The 16955-nt window shown below is 46.0% G+C and overlaps 2 protein-coding genes across 2 annotated transcripts; both read right to left on the bottom strand.

The window, feature by feature from the left end:
- Positions 1-1470: 1470 nt before the first annotated feature.
- LOC118510740 (ras-interacting protein RIP3-like) lies at positions 1471-7164 on the bottom strand. Its single transcript, XM_036052972.1, has 3 exons — positions 6757-7164; positions 2317-2664; positions 1471-2241 (listed from the first exon to the last, which is right to left on the bottom strand). The coding sequence occupies exons 1-3, from the start codon at positions 7000-7002 to the stop codon at positions 1996-1998; spliced, it is 840 nt and encodes a 279-aa protein (XP_035908865.1). The 5' UTR covers positions 7003-7164; the 3' UTR covers positions 1471-1995.
- A 2750-nt stretch (positions 7165-9914) lies between these two features.
- Positions 9915-11301, bottom strand: LOC118510747 (cuticle protein 16.5). The gene is made up of 4 exons (XM_036052986.1): positions 11145-11301; positions 10621-10882; positions 10305-10515; positions 9915-10238 (listed from the first exon to the last, which is right to left on the bottom strand). Exons 1-4 carry the CDS (start codon positions 11154-11156, stop codon positions 10154-10156), a joined length of 570 nt encoding a protein of 189 aa, XP_035908879.1. The 5' UTR covers positions 11157-11301; the 3' UTR covers positions 9915-10153.
- Between the last annotated feature and the right edge of the window lie 5654 nt (positions 11302-16955).

Below are 16955 nucleotides of genomic sequence, written 5' to 3'. Positions count from 1 at the left end.
CCAAGTAGCAACAGCAAGTAACTGCTTCCAGCATCAGATTCCCGACAACCTGCCACCCATAACTCCCAGCGGGTACTTCAAGGTACCTTACCTACCTTGATTCCATAATTTAAAAAGCAATTTTAAAACTTCCGAACTTTGGGAACTGTCCTCGTGTCCTGCAGGACAGCACACGGTCTGGCACGCGTTTTGGGCAAACCAGGTCCGACGAGAGAAGAAGAAGAAAAAAGTGAGATGCTTTTAACTAATAAAAACGGTCATTTTGTAGCATCCACGAGAATCGGACCCTACCATAAAATTCATTATCTTGTCGCCGAGCATTAGGGGCTAACGCTAACGCATCCCGCATTTGCTCTGATTGAGTTTCACCAATAATTGCTCTCTTCGTGGATCCTGGGGAGGGAGGAGGAGTGGGTTTGGAAAATGAGATTCCAATTATCGACCTCGGCACGGCTGCACCATGGGCGCGCGCTCGCTAACCACCAAGATATATCGGGGCATTCTGGCGTAACACGAGGACATATGGCAAGTACTTTATTTGCTATCTGCACCTGGCAATCAGATAAATTATGATGAGATCCGTGCTGTTCGAGAACGGACTGATGCGGACGCCGACCACAAACATACTCACCGAAACTCGGTCGGGCCGTACCGCTGACCTGACCGAGGCGGGAGTTGCTGAGGATGCTGGAGAATGTTGAGCGTTGACAGCAAAACACTCCAAATCATGGGCCATGCTCTCCGTACCCAGGAACACCGGGACGACATTTACTCACGGGAACACTAATTGGATGTGAAGCATCCGTGCCATTGGATGCTCTTGGGGCACCTGGTATTCAAACTTCCGGCAGCTCCATTCAGTTGAAACGGATTAAACCTCCGTTCCTGGTGTGTGTGTGTATTTCGCTGATGCAAATTCCTATGCGTTTCACCAGGGCCAGGGCCTTGTGGTGCGTGTTTTTGGAAAATTTGAACCATTTACCGAACTGGATCTAAATTCGTAATTTCTCGAAAACCCATTGATTCGTACCGAGATGATAATACAAGTAGATACCAGCCGGGTCAAAAAAAAGCCCTTTACATTACGAGCTCGGCTAGTCATTTCACCGAATAATGGTTGGAATAATGCAGTGCAGTGTTTGAGAATTCTCGGACCAGTGACCAGTTATCGCTCGCGAAAGCTGTTATCGTACAACTGACCTCTTCTAATCGGTCTAGAACCGTTTGCGTATCAGTTATTGTAATATTTTTTCTTCAGCTGAGTTCCCTACTGCCTGGACATGCGTTTAGTTAAGGGTCGATATGCTTCGGAAATGTTGTCCCCAATTGCTTCTTGGTCCAGAGAATGTGACATCAAACTGAAGTCTTTAAAGTCCTCTTAAGCGTTTTAAAAAAAAAGGAAAGACTTGACAACTAGGTCACTATGGAAAGACTTCAACTTAGACGCCACCTGATATACATTTTATTTTAGTAGAAATTTTACTGACAGCATAAGCATAGCTAAACTACAGGTAAAGTGAAATTCCTTCAGGGATTGTACGTCAAGCTGAGGTTCTACTGTGTCATCTCGTTGGACAACGATGGACTCCTGCTAAGATCCCTACTTCGTGGACATTGTCCACATGCTTCACAAGAAAGTCCTAAACGACTCCAGGACCAAGGAGTCACCATACAAAGACTTTAACTCAGACAAGAATTTCCTCCAGGGATTGTACTTCAAGCCGCCATTGCTGAGCTCCTACTGTGACACTAATACCACTACTGTGATCCCTACTACGATTACATTGGTAGAGATCATGTCCACACGCTTCACAAGTCCTTAACGACTCCTGGACCTGGAACTATATCACCAAAGAAAGACTTTAACTCAGACAAGAAATCACTTGACATAAATTTAGTAAAACAAAAATTTTTTTATTGAGAACAATAACATTAGATTAAAACAAAAGACCAAAGTCGAACGTTAGCTAATCAAAGGTTGAAGGGAGTCTCTTCCTAGAAATTGTACTTCAAGCCGCCACTGCTAAACTTCACCTGCGACACCTCGTTCGACGGTGAAAAGGCAACACCGATCAGTTTGGCCGCTTCATTTTCGCTGCCCGCCTGCTGCTGCTGCTGTTGCTGCTGCTGATGTCCCCGTACTCCAAACTGTCCTGAGGCCGGTTGGTATTGTGGTTGGGCGAGCGGTTCCTGCTGTGCCTCGGCACCGGTCGTCTGTTGGACGTACTCGTACTGTGGTTGCTTTTGGTGGATGGAAACAAAAGTTGACCACAAGAATGAAAATGGTGGCCGTCGGGCTACAGTTCTCATTCTTACCTGATTGCTGTAGACACTCGCATCCTGAGCAGTTGGTACGGATTGGGCGGAAGTTGCGAAGCCTTGATATTGGTTAGTCTGTGATGGATGATATTGCTGTTGTTGCTGTTGCTGCTGCTGCTGCTGCTGAAGAAGCCGCTGCTGTTGAAGCCGCAGACGAATGTTGGGATTGATGTAGTTCTCCTGGACGGTGTAGTGCGGTTGATCCGGGAATTGGGCAACGTAGCGATTCAAAGCGTCCGGCTGAGGTTGCTGCTGTGCTTGCTGCTGATAGTACAACGGTTGCTGCTGTTGCTGCTGCTGCTGCTGATAAGCCTGTGCCTGACTACCGATTAGTGATGGATGTGTCTAGAACATTGGGAGAAAAAAACCAAAACCTTAGTTTCTAACAGTGCTCAAGTGGTACAACCTTAAAACACGAGACTAACTGGAAATTGATACAGGTTAGTTCCCCACCCGGGAGTACTTCACTGTAGATCTATCCCGCATTTGATGTTTCTTTTCCCAGAATTCACCACCAGCAAACAATCTTCAATTATGTAGTTTACTTCCCCACTTCGTCGATGGAAATAATTTAATTATTACTTTTGGGCAGAACCACACAGAGGTGAAGCTCGCTGTCGGTGTGTTTCACCTTGACTTTGAGCCCCGAGCACGTCGTCATACATAATTAAGAGCAACTCCGAAAATTGGATCTGTCAGCCGAGCTCGGTGTGCTCAAAAATTGTCGGACGAAAGAACGTCCTGTACGTCTCGGTGTGGATGTTAATTAATGAAGCATAATTTCGGCAGCATAAGTCCTGCATTCTTGCAGTTGGTAGAGAGAAAGAGAACGCTAGAAATCGATAACACCAATGGGAAAGAGATTTCATTTCCGGGCTGGGTAAAACAACCACCTCAAAAAACCGTCACCAACCAAACACGCAATATGCACACCCGGTACCACAGACGTCTCCAGATCTCCCGGACTCCAGGGCTCTACAGGATGAATGTTGCAATCGTAGCTACAGGAACGAAAAGAATGAACTTCCAGCTTTTTTTTACTTCGCATTTTCGGTCCGGAAGTTTGAAAGCCTGAGTGTGGGTGGAGGAAGGAAGATTGACAATTTATGCACCGGTGCCGGTGACATCCGGTGCTATCTTAGTCCAGCAGTCCGGGAAGTATGGCGTGGTGTGGATATGTCAGCAGCATGAAGTAGCTGCGTTGCAACAGAGCGAAAAAGAGAGAGAGAAACACTCCCGACCATTCATTCTTATTTACGTCTCTATCGCCGCCAACCTTCATCCTTCAGCCGGCCATCTTTGTTCTCTTACACCTTCAAAGTTCAGATGCATTTCGCTTCGCTGCAAAAGGTGAAACTAAATGAATGTGCATTTGATTACGGTTGCCGTGATATTCGTGATGGCGCGGATTCACCGAACGAAACGCACCCGTCGGTAATGGTGCTGCGCCATCTTGTGTACAACAACAACATGGCGGCCCGCCGTTAGTACTGACGCCCCATACCATGGTACGTGCACGAAAGAATGATGCCGGCAGACAGCAAGCAAGTTGTGCTGTTTGCTTGAGGGCAAGGTAACGAAACTGACATTGAAGGAAAGAAGAACAAAAATAAAAACAAGCGACAACCTCAACCCTCAACAACCGGATGCTTTGGGAAAATGGAGTCCTATCTCGATTGGGAAACGGAACATCCAGAGAAATGGTTACCGAGAGGCAACGGAGGACCGGAGCGGAGCTCGTAGGGGTAGGACAATAGATAAAATTTAAGTAGACACCCTCAACCAGGTGCCATCCGTGGCACGTGTACACAGCAAGAACTCAGAATTCCTAGACCTCACAGTTCCAGGAATTCCTTTCCAAACTACTCCATCTTCTTCGGTCTTCGTCAAGGAACGGGATATTTGTTTCGCTATCGATGGGACTGTTGTTTTCGTTCTCCCCAGGTGGTTGTTGCCTCTTGGCTGCTTCTCCAAGCGACTGAAACTACACCTCACCGCTAATGCAATTATGCCTCAACGTTGATGGATTTGCATCAGCAAAAATGGTGCACCTCGGTGCGACAGTCAATAATATAGAATAGGGGAGGTTGTACTGGATGCTTTTTTTGCCCCCACCTTGTTTTTGTTCCTGTGGCGATGTGCCGGTAAAAATCTTCCGTTTCTGCTGCCATGCTTCGCCAGGGCATCCTCGACAAATAACCCAGCCCATTCGATACTGTTTGCGCTACAGTTTCCGAAATGCTCGGTGAGCAGTGTAACAAGCACTCTCAACACCCACTTTACAGCGATGATAATATGCCACAGCGCACAAACACAGCGAGGGGTTGTTGCAGCAAGGATTTCTGAGGAGTGTGGAAGAATATTATGTCGCCCGATGCGCGCAAACAGAGCTCGACAGGAAGAACAGCCCACCGAGCCAAGTGGGAACATTTATACTGGAACTGCTGTTATTTTATCGTAAACAGTGCACAGCAATCACGCGAGGCAAGGGTTCTATTAACGTGACCAGGGGGGACATTACGATGCAATTTCTCACTCTCCGTTACCGGGGTATGCTAACTTCCGTGCCATGGGTTATTTTTATTGCTCCCAATGTTTGATGCACGGTTGGCGAAACGCGCCAACGGTAACAACGATCCGGTACGCGAATGGAATCGAATCGAAGAATCGTTAAGTCTACTTGACTTGATCGAAGTAATTGAGTTGTGTGAGGCTGTGTTTTAGCTACGACGTACGTAACGCACAGTGCACATGCATACGCAGAATTCAGCATTCTGAACGAGGATTGCATCGCCAGAAAGAAAAGCAACTCCCGGCGGTAAACAACTTATGCGCTCGGGGTGGATGGTAGATAATGAAGCCGGCGTATCGAGACAACGAACTGGCTAGGATTTGATTTTCCGGTCCGGAGATATCAGATGTCAATATCCAATTCCCAATCCAGGAGAAACTCACTGTACGATTTCTCTGTCATAATTACTTAATATAACTAAATTCCTTGAAGACTGTGAACTACTCATATTTAGGATTAGCTCGAAAGCTAGGAAAGCAAAAGTGTATACAAATATTTGAAGTTGCAACTTTCTCTGAATACTTACCACTCAGAGTGTTGAGTGTGTCCAGGCATTTTTTACTAACAAATTTTTGTTCTTGGTTCTAGGATTTGGGATTTCTTGGGAGAACGACTTTGCGTGGTCATACCCGGTCATCAAATGGCTTATTAGACTTAATCAGGTCGTCACTACGAAGAAAAGTGCGATGGTTCAGGATGGGATTTGATCCTGGTGATGCCGCTTTAAACCCACTGCCGCTACTGCATCGGCCACGGTACCTGTCCAAACAGCTGTGGTAAGAAGTCCTAATCTAATGCCAGTGATTGAATTGAAACGTAGTACAAAAACACCCAGGCATGACTTAAACATAGAAAAAGCTTTTAAGAAGAATCTGGTCCAGTTTTGGGACCATTCCTTAAAAAAAAACCCTTGAGAGATTCCTGATAAGGGTAACTTCACTTTTCGGTCGTTGCCTCCAGAGACTGCAAACCAAGCAGCTGACACCTGTGGTCTAGGATCTAGGCAATGTTAAGAACGAAAGCCCGCTCGATGCGTTTAACGTGAGTCCTCGCAGTGAGCGATAGATAACAGATCTGTACTCCAGCATTAATCTGACAAATGAGCAGGTAAAGCGTCTTCAAGCGAGAGCGATCTGATCAGGGAATCTATCTTAGCAAGCCCAAAGATTCTCCAGTCTCTAAAAACTACGGGTTCGATGTGGTAGTTGAAGATTCAAACATTGTTCAACCAGACGCACAACTCCTTTAACATCTGAACATAATAGTGAAAGGTGGGAGCTTGGAAACGCTGCAAAGAATCAACACGACATTTATCAGGACATACAATGAGGTAATTACGAGTACTGCCAAATGACTTTGGAAAGACTCACAATCCTCACAACGACGTACTGGACGGAAGATTTGTAAGCCATCTTTGTACCAAACGAAACAAACGTCAGGAAACACTGTATAGACAAACTACCAAGAACTTCGAACTCTTGTGCGGGGTACGCCCGCTTTGGATGAGAAATGGTGCGAGACTTCGCCATCAAATTTTAAAAATATCATTATGAAAGTTGTCCGTATTGTATCTAGAGTTAGACATCAAGCCATTCCATTTCTTCGCGAGGCCCCCAACGACCTCTGAAAACTACTATGTTTCTGCTTCTAGATGGTGAAGAAATTGGTTGACACAAAGTGCCTTAATTTTTAGTTATTTAAATTCGAAGAAAAATCCTTCCGATTGTGGTCCAAATGTCTCCTCCTCTTTCTTTCTTCCCGGTCCAGAAATTATCTTCTTTTTCTTTCTTTCACAAAGAACCAACAAAGAAAGGGAGTCGATAATAACAGTAGAGTGTCAACCATAACTCTATTGTCTCACTTACCAGCGTGCTCGGTATCTGTTGCTGTAGCTGTTGCGGTTGCTGCTGCTGTTGCAGCAGTGCACCCTGCGGTTGATTGCCGAAGTAACGCGTAAACGATTGCTGGAAGGCGGGCAGCTTGATCGAGAAGCTGTTCTGCGAGGGATCGTTGTGGAACGAGAGCTGTGCGTCCGTGGCGGATGACAGCACCATTATCGCTACCGTCACTACCATCCAATGCGCAAAACGGCACGCTCTGATGGACATCATCTCTGGTACGATACAGATCTCTTTGGGGTGATGAGAATATTCACAATCGTGCACTAACACACACACACTAAAGCACCAAACACCGATTGCACTTTCTTCTGGTAGACGCGTGGTACACACCGCTTAGTGTCAGAGCGACTGACTAGATCTCGAACCGTATCGGACACCCGTTAAATACGCACCAAATTCCCTGGGTGCATTTGGACGCCCCTTCCATTGGGCTTGACGTTCAGCTCCGGGGGATGCTCCGGGAACGCGCAACATTTCGGCGAACGTCGGCAAATGGTGGGAGACTTCACACGCAGTCACGACATCAAAACAATGGGTTTGCTTTTCGACTGTGGTTTGCCTTGGGTCTTGTGACTTGGAGCATGGAGCTGGGTCGAAAATCTTCAGAACCTGACGTCCGCAGCGCCTGGCGGGAAAAGCATTTCCGGGTACGGTAATTCACTTTCAATTTAATTCGTATCGTCTCTACTTCCTTCAGTTCCACCATCACCGATAACACCTGCAGAGGACCAGCCGGTTCCAGACGGTTAGTTTTATCGCGTAAAAGCTTAAGGGTAAGCCGCCAGACGTGAAAGCGTTAGGCTGAGGACAACTTAGAAAGTTCAGTTGGGAATTTATTTTTCCTACTCCTCTGGTTAGTGAGAAAAAAGCTTCCAAGCCTTTAAAATTCACCGCTCGACTATGTCATCGAACTGCGTCTTCTTTCCTTTCCTTCTTTCTCGCTCTCTTGCTCACTTTGTGCGTGTGCATGTGGCCTACGGTAGGTGCTTTTTAATATTATTTTGCTCGCTCTCTTTTCCAGATTTTGTTTTGCTTCCTGAATCCCATGTGAACGTGACTGAGTTTCGATAATCGAACACAATTTAAAAAAAAGGCGCCCCCTTCACAGCTCCTCACACACATGTGGAAGAGGAGCCGTAGATAAAGCACCCATAGTAGTCGGTTCTTCATCGGAGCCAAGTCACGCACGAAGCAGAAGGCACCAAAAAGGATTTAAAAAAAAACCCCATCACCTAACACCGCATGTTATCGCTTGGGGGTGTTGATCGATCAGAGCCGCCGACTTTCACCGAACAGTTGTCACCGGGTAGCGGCGAAGGGTGGACAACGTGTGAGGCGTGGGAAAAAAAGGGGACGGAGGGCACCTACTTTAACCAAGTAAGACACGAACACACACGCGTCCGTTTCCGTTTTCTCGGCTCTGTGGCAACTTATTTGATTTGCTCAGTGGCTCGTCCAACAAAACCTAACCTCGTTTGTCGACATTGAAACTCACATATGGCAGCGTTAGCGCGAGCTTTGGCGCTTTGGTTTGTATTTAAATTTTGCCCGTCCTCCACCAATACTCTTGTCGCCCGACCAGGATTCCAAGATTTTGTACCCCTTATTCTGACATTACTCTGTCCAAAAACCCTCTCCCTTCAATGTCGTTATGCCGAGGTTTTCACTTTCGCACGATGCGGTTTTGTGTACCAGCCGGGACACAGCATCCAGCGTTAATCCTTGCAAGTTTAATGCCAGCTCAATTTTAAACGGTACTACGGGTACCCTTGTTTTGCATAATTTATGCCAGCCGCCCGATTGGGAATCGGGTGGCTGTGGAAGGGACATGATTTCCATGTCCCGTCCAGCTTCACTACCGTCACTGGGAGCGTGAGGACTCTCCGGTTAATGATCAGCTTGTGCTCGGCAGTACCGGATGAAAGTGACATCTGGGTCCCGAGATGAAAAAGGTCCCAGTGAGTTCGTTCGAATGATGGCAGAGTAAGGAGGTTCGGGCACTTGTCGGCACAGTGGCGAGAAAAACACCAATCACATCTCCAACGGAGGTACGATCTAATACACCTTCGTTTATAATTCATCCTTCGAATGATTTCAAACTTCCTGAATTGATTAATTCTCACGCATTTTAAAAGACCAGCTGTGCAGTTGTAGCTGGTCGCCGGGACCTACCATTTGTTCCAATACGAATCTTCAAGCAGAAACCGTTTATGTAAGTCTTTCACTTGGAAGACCATCATACCATCCTGTTGGATGCAAATCTTCGCCGAACAGGACAAGAATTTTAGCAACTGAGCATCAGAGCACTTTGCTGTAATGTATTTTCCTTTCACTGGTTTTCCTGAAGTGGTCGGTCCTGAAATCCTTACCGGGACTTCATCCCCCCGGGTACGCATTGTTCGCGACTGTAGCGCGATTAAATTTTATTTCAGTATTCACGCAAATAAACTTCCCCGTTCCCCGTCACGCCACGCATACAATCCGCTTCGCCGGAATACAATTAGCCGTTGAAGTTGAAATCGGCCGTCCTGCCAACTTCCGGCAACCCTCAGGGCTAGGGCCGGGAAAAGTCCGGAAAATTCAAAAGGCCGCTTCCACGGGGTGGAGACATCTTCTCTTTATTTTTTTTGTTCACTTGACAAGCTCACAACTGTCAGCTGGCAGTGTTTTGGGCTGGGTGGGCGGTCTTTAAAGTGAACACAGTATCCCTACAACCACCATCATCTCATCAAGCACCTATAAACAGATTGTGAAGTTGTTGTTGCGTGAATCGTTTCGCCTGCCCGAATGAGCAGCTGAATTCATGAGAAGAAAAACAATTCCAATGTCGTCGGCCATCATCTTTTGCTTATTTAATCAATGTCGGTTTGAGTGCTTTTTTTTTTGTTGGTGGCTAGTCACGGCAACACTTGCTAACTGGTGTCTTGCTACTGAAGAATGATCTCTGGATGGGATTTGAAGCCCGAGCCCTGTCTAGTAAAGCTTTGGTACTGTTACTATTACCTCTGAGCCATAATCAGAGGTTATAATCAATTATAAAGTCCAAAAATCACCTCCCAATCCGATATCCTCAAAGTCCTTAAGGTTAAAGACGCCAGAGTGAATAAAACATCCCAACAAAATTTCCTTACGTCCGGCGCACCAAACACCACTGCGCCACTTCCGCGAATTTATTTCATCCTTGCTCGTTCACTTCGCTCATGAATGCTCATGAACCTAGAACTTAGGTACTAAGCTGCTGTTTGACTTTGTGTGACTGCTGGTTTGTTTAAATTGGTAAAGCTATTGCTACTGCCTGCCAGCAGCATCTCGGTTTGGGGTCGTCTCCAGTGCACAAGGGTTCAGTCCGGGTCATCACTTCTTACCAGGCGTAGCTGGCACCGAGACCGGCGAACTGCACGACCGATCCACCGTGCACGGCAGCTACAGGAGCGGCCAGCGGAGCCCTGCAAAGAGATCCGAAAGCGTTATAGGAGAGTCTGTGGTTGGGCGATCCTTACAAAGTCACTCACTTGTAGGCCAGCGGGGCGGCAATGGCAGCAGGGTAGGCGGCCTTAACGATCGGGGCGTGGGCAGCGTAGTGGACGGCGGGAGCGGCATAGTGAGCGGCCGGGTAGTGGACAGCGGGGGCGGCGTAGTGAGCGGCAGCTGGGTAGTGGACGGCCGGAGCGGCATAGTGGGCAGCAGCTGGGTAGTGGACGGCCGGAGCGGCATAATGGGCAGCTGTGGATAGGGTGAAGACGCCGATGACGCTGTTAGTTAATGCGTTCAGCGCGGTACATCTGTGTCCAGACATTCTTCAGGATCGCTAGGCCCTAAGACACTTACCATAAGCTGGGGCGGCGTACTTAACGGCCGGGGCGTAAGCGTATCCATCGTTGCTCAGACGGGAGCTGTGCACACGCACCGACGAGTGTGCGGAGTCGACGGCTTTCGAATACTGGGACAGCACGTTCTGGCCGTACAGACCCTTGACGGTGTGCTCGTGCGAGGCACCGACCGAGTGGTAGTCCACGCTCGGCGAAGCGATCGAGTAGGCAGCTGGTCCACCGGCACTGACGGCGGCAACGAGTGCGGCGAGGATGACAAACTGAAGAGACGAACCAGCGTACAACATTAGAATTCATCACCAAATCGCACAGTCACACCGAGACACTGTTCACCAAGATCCTGGAGCTCTCGTCTATAGCTCCAACAATTCTTACTTTTCTTGATTATGAATATCTTGAGTTCTGAGGTGTTGTTCCTTCAATTTCAAGCGAAATTATATCCAGAGTTCTAGTTCCTGACCACTTTTTGGATGTATTGACCACACTTTTGTTCTCGAATCTCTCTCCGAGGATCTAACTTACCTTGAAGGCCATTTTTGTTAGCTGTTTAGGTGGGTTGATTGGCAAATTGATTGAAGACTGTTGGCTAATGCACTCGAAGAACTCAGCTGGTGTACTGATGCCGTCTAACCCAGCGGTCCGCTTCTTTTATACAGACGTAACGATTTCCGAACCCGTGTACGCGTTCGAGAGCAAATCTCCTGTGAGCTGCAAGCTACCCTTTCCACCGTTACACCGGTTATCACCCGGAGCGGTACCAAGAACAGGCCATCTCTACACCACAGTAAGAACTTATCTAAGCACTAGTTTACGTTCACTTTTGACACCCCTTTTCAACGGCTAGGCGATCCAGGTGAGCCAAAACCGTCGCCTGCAAGCCAGCTGGCGGAGGTTATCAGATCAGTCGCCGGCACCAGCGTACACAACGCCTCTACGCAATACGCACACGCAATGTTGCCTCTAGGGGCGTGCCCAGCAGTCCGACTCGCTGGAGGTCAACGTGCGCGTGTCTAGAACCGGCTTTTGTGTCGCACAATGCAGTTGCAGCGCTGCACGTGAGTACTTTCGCTTTTCTATCGCTCGAACGCATTCGGCGCGGATGTGTTGGCCAAAAACGTGGTGCGAAACATCGGCCAGCCCGTTCCGTCCGTTCACTTTACCGAGCCCCACTCACACATAAAACCCTTACACATAACCCCCCCACGATCGATGAGCAAAGTGCACGTGCATCGTCATCAAAACAGGGCGCGCCTAGCTGGGCGGCCAAGTAGGTCAATCTCTGGTTGTCTTGGGCTACGCGTTGCAATTTTGCTTCAAAACGGTAACCCCTTTTGGTACTACGAGGGCAGACTCGGCAAACGTGTTCCAACAATTCTTAGCTTGTTATCGAAAAGCACGCAGGAAGCAACCATTGCGTACGCTCTAACGGTTACCAGGGTTGCAGCATCTCCCGGAGAGCGATGTTGGATATTTCTGGGACACAAATTAGGACTAGCCTGAAAGAGCTGAAGACGTTTATTGGAGTGCTCTCTAATGTTGTCTGACTTCCATACCAACGGTCAAAGAACCAAATTTGAATCAAAACCAAAATGTCTGATTGTCCTGATGGCTTTAATGCAACTTGAATAACTGCTGTACATCAGTATAGATTGCTAAGCATTTTCAAGAAGTTAAAATTCAAGTCAATAATTACCAGACATATCCACTAAAACCTCCGTTGATAATTATATCTCCAAATTCCCCAATCTGTACTCGTATTCTTACACATCAGTAACGATTAGGAAGAATTTTCAGAAGTTGAAAATGAAGTCTACAAGAGATGAAGAATTACCAGAGATGTTCACCAAAATCTCGGTTGACATTCATTTCTTCGCTTTCCCCAACACTGGTCACATCTTCTAACACAAGCATTTTGTGTTCTGATGACTTCATAACTAAAGCGATATTTGCATACGCATCGTATAAATCACGCTTGATACTCTCACTCTTAAATACCTACTCACATAAACGGAGCCATCAAAGCATTCCATTTCCGGTTCCGGTGCTCTCGCGGGGCGGGGGGTGCGGGGACCAAAAAAACAAACACACAAAATGGTTCCCCCGCATTCGGTCTACATCTGGGTGCTGCTCTGGGTGCCATTATTTACTTATTCATTGAGGCATTGCATTGGCACCCATTTGCCAGCAATAAATCACGCCAGCAAATCTCACTGACTCAGGCTCTATAAATATTAAAATCATCCGACTAACCGCTCAGTAATCGATATGCATCGAAGAAACGTGAAGAGCGAATAGCGTTGTGGACGAGGCGTCCTCCTCCTCTTTTTTTTTTGTCACTTACAAAATGGCATCCTTGTCAAAACCTTTGAAACATGATCACAGACGGGACGAAAAAACCGGATCACGGTATCGAGCGAGCCCAACTACAGTGGAACGAAAATAGGAAAAGAAAAAAACCCTGGGAACGTTCCCAGGATGAGTCAAAACAAGGCATTGGAAAAAAAATCTTGGATCTCGCTCCACTGACAGGGGAGTCGACAAACGGTTGAGCACGATACTGCCAGCATAAACAGATGTGTAAACCGAAGGGTTTAGCTTCAAGGATGCGTTCGATGGGGAGTTTGGTGTGAAGGAAAAAAAGACTGTAAATATTCTACACGTTGTTTAGGTCAGTTCGTGAACGAGTTCCAGATATCCAGCTTTTTTTTTGGTGCTTTTCAAAAATGTATCATTGTCTGGTGGTGTTCAATTTGGTGTTCAGTCATGGAAACGAATTACCCCAAAACTGCAGCACATTATCCAAATCAAAGTTCCCCCAAAAAATACACACACACACACACCCCTCTGTCAGAATCATTTGGGATGAATAATTGATGCATGCACTAGCCCTAGGTTCGAGTGGTTCGACCGGAACCGTGTGCTCTCGCTGGAACGTTACTGACAAATATGGATTTGGCGTGCGAGCGAGCAACAGTCAGCCAGACATCGGTGCCTGCCACTGATGTGTCCTCCCGTGGAACTGCTGCGCTGTCAGTGCGAGAAGATAGATATTACTTTTCATGCCTCCCGGTGTACTGTGCGGCGGAAGAGACTGGTGGGAGGTGCATATTTTCCAATCACATCATCGACCACGTACACAAAACTGAACCATTAAATGTCAGCCAGTGTTTGTCCAGCTGCTACTTAGCCGAACACTGGTGAGTATTTCGTTAGCAGAACTTGCTCTCTTTTTGTTTTGGCTTTGGAGTTTATTTGGGTCTTCTTCTTCTTCTTTAGCCTAACGACTTCTTGGGTCATGCCTGCCATTTCTGGCTTACTAGACTTAATGATACCACGTAGTTGAATAGTCAGTCCACACTATGGGGTTATTTGGGTCTATCGTGTTTTTGTCCTCTGTTTGATACGAAGTTGTGAAATTTAGTTGACTCAGTTTTCGCTCTTACTAAATCCTCACAGTTGAGTGACCTAGAGTAGTCAAAGGTGTGGATATAGGATGTGGGTGCTCTTTAATTAATAATAGTCAAGCAATCAAATTCCCAAGTTCGTCAGATAAATTCTGAATTTAGCTGGAATTTTGAGGATGAGCTCGGAATTCGATTTGATCGTTGAAGTTAAAGCTGAAGTTTGCATGGTGAATATCTCTTTAAAAATCTCTATATCTCATACCTAAAACTCCAATGTAAACCTCGACTATCTCAACTCGGAACCTCAATTGTAAAATCTCGTACAGTGCATATCAACGCACAAAGTTAATTACTTACCCTAGCTCTAGTCTTGTCGCGAGATTTTTCTTTTCAAACATTCCGAAACTTCACATTAAGCAATAAAAGTCAAGGTACATGCACCTTCCGACCGGATCAAGCCTTTTGGACGGTATCGGTGAAAAAAAACTGACTGATTACAAGCAATTACCCCGGCCTAACAATTACCAACTTCAAATGACGGCCGTTGGCCGTCAGATTCTAGCGAACCAAGCAAATAAAAGCAGCAAGCAGCAAACTCCAAAGGAAAACAGCAAACGCGCTGCCCTCGATAAGGGGGCAACGTTAATGAGATAATTATGGAGTGCAAACGAGAGCGCAGGTACGAAGGGGAAAGGTTTTCTCCATCCTCACTCCTTCAGGCTCCCACCTGCTGGGGCGCACATTACCAAATCTCGTTACCTTGTTGCTTCGCCTTTTGCTTGCCGTTGCACCGACAGCCAGCCGGAAAGCCCGCCGGCAGCGCTCGAGACAGAATGACAGAACGTGGATGAGGGGGATTGATGGGTTCGTGGTTTGGTGAATGAAAAATTTACACGCTATTGTTTTGCATCGCGTTTCCTGTTTGATTACAGACAGCGCCAGGGGACAGTGCAATGTGGGTGAACGATTGCAATAAAGGTGAAGAATTAAATAACATTTAGTTAATGTAAAGCACATCACATTCAAATTTTCATTAAATTGTAAATTAAAATATTATTATTTTAAGAGAAAAGAGATATTCAATTTATATTGGATCTGTATCTATTATATTCGGAATAAAATTATCTTAAGTTTATTATCTTAAAAATTGTATTTGGTTATGGGAAGTTAAGATAAATACTTTCTATCAAGAACATGAAGGGTTGGTCAGAATAATGCTTCTTATTAACTTCTTACGTTGTCCGATCGCGGTGACTGGTTGGCGTAAGTGATAGGGTCATCGATCTTACACTCAACAGGACTGTGTTTCAAATCCCACTCTCGAAAACCATGTGAAGGATTTATTTTTCTTCTCGCCAAAGTCTCCATGATAGTCTCCAAAATAAGTCACGTAAGTAATAAGCGTACAAAACACATGTTATATCATCCGCACCGTTCCCCTGTAGTGAGGACTGTCTATACGACTACCGTGGTATCATTAATTATAGTAAGTCAGAAATGGCAGACATGACCCAAGAGGTCTTTAGAACAAGTAGAGAGAGAGAGAGAGAGAGAGAGAGAGATATGTGTTATGGAAGTTCAACCTTTCTTTTCCTATGATTTGATTTATATCTCTAGAGATCTTGGGGCTTTAATCCGCATTCGCCTCTGCATCAAAAGACTATAAAAAGTGTTAACACTGGATGAGTCAAGCCCACCCGGAGCTCCAGATGAGTCTTCGCAGCGTTCATCAATGTAGCGGGTTCGGTCAAAACCAATAATACGTCGGAGAAGCTTCCTCTCGAGGAGTTCTTTATTGTGGGATAGAGTTCATATATCTGAGAGGGCTATACGAGCACCGGGACTTTACAACTTGTATCAGGTTGTATTCGGGAAAGGTGCTGTGAAGAAGCTTCCTCAGTCTGTAGTATGATGTCTGGATCACCACTAGCAATGCAAGGGTTCACATATCTCAACATCTATTTTAGTGTCTTAGCTTGTGTCTTGGAAACGTATTTCTTGGAATATATAGGTAACGGCAGATGACTTCCCAGGTAATTTAGTCTTCGATCGATACTACTTGAGATTTTGTGTCGCTTTGTTCGACCATTTGACAAGCTCCTACTCCATATAAAAGAGCCTGCCAAACCTATGAGGTCTACCTATCTCATCAATGCATGATCAGATGAGATAGATCTAAATCATTCTACAAACTCTAATTCGTAAATATTTGTATCTTCTATAATCCTCTCTATAACTTATAGAATTTTCTATAATCAGAAGGAATAATCCATCCATAATGGTATTCCTTACCTCGGGTCCTACCGTACTCGATGGCATTCGCCCTAAGTTTTGGTAGCCCCAACAAAAGTTGCTCTAACCAATGCGCATATTAATTTTAGCTGAAAAATTAGAAACCGATTCGATCCTCTAATAGAACCCACTATTCTACGGTTGTTGTGATATTAGTGGACCTTTGCATGTCTACACCAGTCTCGTAACGGTTTAGCGCAAAATAGCCCAGAGCAGAGCATCCATCAACAAACCCAACGTAGCATCAGCGACCTTTGAAAGAGAGTCTTCGAAGTGCCATTAATAAATGCCTTAAGGCAGTGACGGACCCCACAAGCCACACATTGGTTGTTGTCGCGCACAATTAAACTTAGAATTTACCGCCCCATCCAACCCGTAGGGTATGTTGGAACATTAATTAATTACACCGTGAAACCCTGGTTCACAAACGCCTGTGTTCCTTAAATCAAATCGCATCGCCTCTTGTTTGCGTAGGCAACATATATCCGTTGGCTGGATTTTAAAAACATGTTTTCTTGCTCTGTGCTCTAAGCTAATGAAGCATTCTACAATTCAAATGCTACTTTTTACCATTAGAAAAAAAAACTTATCGCTGCAAAGTTCTTGGAAATCCAAGTCCCGCATGGCACCCTCTTAA

The sequence above is a fragment of the Anopheles stephensi genome, chromosome X, assembly GCF_013141755.1.
Source record: "Anopheles stephensi strain Indian chromosome X, UCI_ANSTEP_V1.0, whole genome shotgun sequence".
NCBI classification, from domain to species: domain Eukaryota; kingdom Metazoa; phylum Arthropoda; class Insecta; order Diptera; family Culicidae; genus Anopheles; species Anopheles stephensi.
The sequence above is the reverse complement of the archived record's forward strand: the minus strand, read 5'-3'. Positions and strand labels throughout refer to the sequence as shown.